This window comes from Ornithorhynchus anatinus, chromosome 8, assembly GCF_004115215.2.
Source record: "Ornithorhynchus anatinus isolate Pmale09 chromosome 8, mOrnAna1.pri.v4, whole genome shotgun sequence".
Taxonomy (NCBI): Eukaryota; Metazoa; Chordata; class Mammalia; order Monotremata; family Ornithorhynchidae; genus Ornithorhynchus; species Ornithorhynchus anatinus.
In genome coordinates this window covers 45,600,224-45,606,223 of record NC_041735.1, presented here as the reverse complement: position 1 = coordinate 45,606,223, position 6,000 = coordinate 45,600,224, and the positions used below count along the sequence as shown (strand labels likewise).

The 6,000-nt window shown below is 38.1% G+C and overlaps 1 protein-coding gene across 2 annotated transcripts in view; it reads right to left on the bottom strand.

Moving 5' to 3' along the window:
- Positions 1–2,042: 2,042 nt before the first annotated feature.
- NR1D2 (nuclear receptor subfamily 1 group D member 2) overlaps positions 2,043–6,000 on the bottom strand; it is a 39,124-nt gene continuing 35,166 nt past the window's right edge. For both annotated transcript variants that reach the window (XM_029070557.2, XM_029070556.2), the window contains one exon: positions 2,043–5,423. In XM_029070557.2, coding sequence (XP_028926390.1) covers positions 5,227–5,423 — 197 coding nt within the window. In that variant the 3' untranslated portion in view covers positions 2,043–5,226. The remainder of the gene's footprint in view (positions 5,424–6,000) is intronic.

Here is a 6,000-nt window from a genome sequence, read left to right as displayed (position 1 = left end):
AGCGCTTAACAAACACCACAATTATTATTTGCTGTGCATCCCCCGATTAGACTGGAAACCCGTCAAAGGGCAGGGACTGTCTCTCTGTTACCGATTTGTCCATTCCAAGCGCTTAGTACAGTGCTCTGCACATAATAAGCGCTCAATAAATACTATTGAATGAATCACCTGCCAGCCACATGCAGTGTCGAAGGTACAAACGGGTAAAAAATTTTAATTACTAGAGGTTGAGAGACTGCTGACACTATTGTCGTATTGTACTTTCCCAAGCGCTTAGTACAGTGCTCCGCAGGCAGTAAGTGCTTAACAAATGCAATTGAATGTATGAATGAGATCAGTGGTCCTGTTGGTTGAGGGGGCAGGGGGTTGAGGGGGTGATCAAGACCACGAGGGATGATTTGGGCTGGTGGAGGGACCGAATGTAGGTGTGCAGTCACGAGCCCTACTGAGGGCTCACCTCCTCCAGGAGGCCTTCCCAGACTGAGCCCTGCCTTTCCCTCCTCCCCTTCCCATTGACCCTACTCCCTCCCTCTGCTCTTCTCCCTTCCCCTACCCACAGCACTTGTGAATATTTGTATATATTATTACTCTATTAATGGTGTGTATTTCTCTATTATTCTATTTATCTTGATGGTACTGATGCCAGGAAGCAGCATGGCTTAGTGGAAAGGGCCTGGGCTTCGGAGTCAGAGGTCATGGGTTCGACTCCGGACTCTGCCACTTGTCAGCTGTGGGCAAGTCACAACTTCTCTGTGCTTGTTACCTCATCTGTAAAATGGGGATTAACTGTGAGCCTCAAGTGGGACAACCTGATTACCCTGTATCTCCCCCAGCACTTAGGACAGTGCTCGGCATATAGTAAGCGCTTAAATACCAACAATATTATTATTGTTTTGTCTCCCCCATTTAGACTGTCAGCTTGTCTCTGTTGCCAAACTGTCCATTCCAAGCACTTAGTACAGTGCTCTGCACAGTAAGAGCTCGATAAATATGATTTAATGAATGGAGAGGGAGATACCCCCAAGCCCGAGTGCAACAGGGAATGATGGATGCTGGTAACTCCTCTAGCTTGATCCTGTTTCTGTTCTCCCCTTCCCCGCCCCTCTACACCTGCAGGACCACTGATCTCATTCATACATTTTCAACTGCATTTATTAAGCACTTACTGCATGCAGAGCACTGTACTAAGCGCTTGGGAAAGTACAATAGTGTCAACAGTCTCTCAACCTCTAGTAATTTAAATTTTTTACCCATTTGCACCTTCAATACTTACATATGGCTGGCAGGTGAAGCACGGCAAATAATAATAATTGTATTGGTTAAGCGCTACGTGCTATATTAACGGGGGATGGAGTAGATACACACTAATGGGGTTGGACACAATCCTTGTCTCATGTAGGGCTCATAGTCTCAATCCCCATTTTATAGATGAGGCACAGAGAAGTGGTGACTCAGCCAGGGTCACAGAGCACACAGTGGCAGAGCCAGGATCAGAACCCAGGTCCTTCTGAGTCCCAGGCCCATATCTAATAGGCCATACTGCTTCCCGTGCTTTAAGTCTCAATACAGACTCAGGTTTCAGCGCCTCCAGATCCATTTCATCCTGTCTGCTATTAAAGACAGGGAACCCCTAGTTCCACATCCGCGGCTGATTTCTAATTCTGTTTTTAACTTCAACTCCACTCCTCCCTGCTTTACCGCACCTGCTCCATTAGGGGAAGTGAGTGTCTTGTCCCATCCTTGGTCACTCTGCCGCTGTCACGGTGTACAAAGGGCTTATGCAGAAACAGGAATGAGTCCCACTCAGATTTCATAGCTGTATTTGCCCATTATTATTTTTCCTCCACAGCTCTGAACCATATTCTTGGATCTAGTCTACAGTTCATTGCGCACAACCTGCAGAAGACAGCAGGGTTTACATTAACACCCCAAAGTGGAATTCAAAGAGGGGCTTGTAGAAATTTCTCTGACTGAATAAAGATATGTGCTATTAAACGTCAATCAAAATAATTTAGGAAAATTTAAAGGTAAAAAACAGTCAGTTGGTTAGAAATAATATTTATTGTCCTCCATGTACAGATTACAGATGACCGTTCAGAGCACGGGATGATCTGTGCCCTACTTAGTTTATTCTTCATTAATAAACCGTACCTATATTCTGTTTACAGTAATACTTTTATCACCTTTATGAAGATAATTTGTTTCTCTTTATTAATGCAAGAACAATTTCAAGTTAAAGTTTTAGATCCGATGAAGGCAGACTCCTCATTTTTCGCTAATTCCAGATACCCTCCCCCCCGCCCCCTAAAAAAACCAAAGTCTATATCCTAAGTGATAAACTCTTCTTTTACATTCAGCAAACTTGATACTGGAAAAGAAACTGAACAGTCAAGAGATAAGCAATTACTTCCGTGCACAGTAATAAGTCTAGCCGAGTTCACTACATCTTGCTCTGCAACGATCTTTACAGAAAATAAATCATATCTTATCAAGTTACAATGTTAATTTCTTGAAATGTAGATATGAGGATTTGAAAGCTAGATAAATGCTCAACCTACTTACATTACCTGCTCTTATTCAAAAACCACCCATTTTCCCCATAAGAAGCTTCATCTCATGCAGACAGCGTTTCCTTGTTCTGCTGTTTCTTGCCAGAAGGTACCCCTTCATTCAGACTACATAAAGAGATATATTAAAAGCACAGAAACAATTTTGTTTGCTGACATAATGCCCTTAGTTTGCTGACATAATGCCCACATTTTACCTTTAAAATGTAAAACCAGAGAAAAAGTTTCATGGAATTCATACAGTACATCAATATATTAGTCATTCAGCAATGTCCTAATGACTCAGAAAGTTCTGACATCAAAAGATGGTTTTCTCAGCATTTAATAAGTGTATAACCAGTGATGCAGTAAAAGAATGTGCTTGTAATAAATTGCTGGTATAATTTCAAAATCAGAGGCTTTAATATATGGACCGTTTTAAAACAGCTTTGACTGTAAATGTTGCATCTTACCTCAGATTATTTTAGCAATTTTTCCTCCCATTATGTTCAGGAAGAATTCATTCAAATGAAATTTCACAAGACAAAATATCTATCCATACCCCTAAATATAGATGTACATATACTGAACCTAACTAAAAATTTAATTAGGCAATACTTACACAGTACTGGTTATACAATCCTAAAGGCTTAATATTTTCAAAAGATACAGCATAAAGAGGCTTAGGCAAAATGCAAAAGTTGGGGATCAACTTCATCTATTTTCAACAGCACCCAAAAGAAAGCTGTCTCAACCCCACCAAAGAAATTTTCCCCTTTTTTTAAATAAGCTCTTAAAAAGATAGTTCTTCCATATGAAATCACCAAAACTAAGAGACCCCGTGTCATACCTAATGGAAGGTAATTCACAATCATAATTCCAACAGCAAAATCTCCATCGCATTAACTCTTTTGTCATGAAGAGGGCATGATTTTTTCGATGTAGGTGAGTGCCATAGAATTTCATGTTTCAACAGCAATGCTTTCACAAGACTCTGTACAATAAGGCATTTTGCTCACATTACAAGATAAACAGGCATAACAACTAACTGCACTCCTTCAGTCTTCATCACAATTTTGTAGAATGAAACCCCAAATAATTGCCTCCAATTCCACCATTAAATAGTTAATTTTTTAGGGGTGGAGCAAGAAAAGTAGAAGAAAGCAAATAATCAATTTTGGTAATTATCCCTTTTTTAAAATCCCATTATTAAAGGTTTTAGTGAAACATCATTGCCTACACAATTTTAAGCCTACAGCTCATATATGCACACAATGGAAATAAGGTAAAGCTAAGACACTGGATTGGTTTTTCGTAACTTCATATTTAAATCTAATTTAGTAAATAGCAGAAAATCTCTGTAGTGTGAAAACAGTCACAGAACACAAAAAATATGTACTCAATATATTTAAATATACTTTTTAAAAACCTTGATCAGTTCCAGAAGGTATGAAAGTGCCTTCCTGCCTACCTTCTTTCTAGCAGTGCTGTAGTTCTGGTGGCCAGAAGCTCTTAAATAGTTTCAGCAACCAGATAATAATCCCAGATAATAATTAAATCTAGCTCCTAACTTGAACAAGTCGACGGAGACCGACGATTTTTTTTTTTTCAAGTTGGGACTTGGTTTGTGCATGTTTGCATTATGTGTTCGTTAAATGAACAAAAATAGAGGATAAATCCAATCTGATATTGTCTAAATATCATCAAAGGATGGTTAAAGTATTCATCATAGGCAGTGCACTTATTTTGCTATTTTCATGCATCTCCTTCAAAATCCCTCTTGAGATATTCCTTCACAGTTTAAAATATTGTGAAGAAATATGCATATATTTTATGTAGAACTGATTCTCATTCATACACAAATATATGCACACAAAATCTATATTTCATATATTCATAAACTTGCAATGTGTATATATTTATAAGATATACCCACATATGCATGTGCTCTATATGAATTGGTGTGAACTGAAATAATTTCCCCAAACTATTTCTAAATACCAAAAATAATACCACCATGTATATACATATTTTATTTCAAGGAGGTAAAAATATTTTTTAGATGTTACCGAATTTATTCTCAAACCTATAAGTTAGGTCTGAGGGTGGAGTTATTCACTTTATAAAGAAACTGAGGCCCAGAAGAGTTCGTGAAGTGCCTGAGGTCAACCGATATATCAGTGAGCAGAGGCAATTACAGAACCCCGTGGTCCTGATCCCAACCGACTTCAGAGCTCCACTCTCCAACTGACACTGCCTTGTGGGGAAATCAAAGTTGAATTATTTAGAATTTCCACACGGGCCGGATTAATTTCAAAATCCAAAGATACTTCTAATTGTGTGTTCTCTTTATACCACAAGAAGATAAAAATGCTTTTAGTTTTAGGCAGATGAGGAAAAAGCCTAACATTCAGTGTTGTTCATTTTAAACGCATGGAACATCTCTGGTTTAAGTGTGAGGCAGCCATTTGGTATACATCACGAAAAATGCCGCAAATTGCACTGCGCGGTGGCTGGAAGGTCCTCAGTCCAAAGTGTTATTGCATGGTTCCAGAAGCATCTAACAATAATATAATGTCTCTAAGAAGTCTCTCCACACACGATACAAGCATACATAAAATAAGCACTTTAGCATAAAATGGACAGTTTAGCATGAGTCATGTCCATGTATAAATAGGCCTTATGGTTGAACTTTAAAGGCCAAAAGCTCCTCAGAGTGCATATTGTTTAAAGAGCGCAGATCGGGCAATTTCAAAAGAAGTTTTGTAAAAATAGAGGCTTCATTTGGATGGTTTTTCATTATTAAAGTCCTCAATGCACGAATAAGGGTTTCTTGCAAAGCCTCCACAGAATTGACGTTTTCGATTCCAGATCGATCTGTAATTAAAAAAACAATAAGAATAAAAAAGATACAATTATCTCAACAATTTTAAATGTCAAGATGAGGGGAGAGAGCGTGTCTACCAAACTCTGTTGTAACGTACTCTTCCAAAAGCTTAGTACAGTGCTCTGCACCCAACAAGCACTCAACAATTACCAATGACTGATTTATTATCTTCTTCATTCCAAACACTACCAATTAGTGAGGCTCTAAAAACCTCAATTGAAAAATCCAAACATGAGATTATTTATTCTCATAAGGGGGTTACCATGATGGAAAGAAGTGGCTTTCTTGAGTTCCTAAATATGTAGGTTATCTAGACAACTGACTCCCTAAAATATACTTTGTTAAAATTTATCTTGGTAATTTATCTGCCCATAATAACTGGATAATCTGGATCTGAATTTGACAATTAATTTGTTTATGCAAACACAGGTAGAGTCAAATCATTAAAAGGGGAGATAATCCTAGTTTTTTAATACTTTTATAGAGTACATATTTGTCTGCAGCCTTAAAATACCCCTAAAACAATATATTAATTCATCTTTCAGAAAATATATCAATTTATATTTG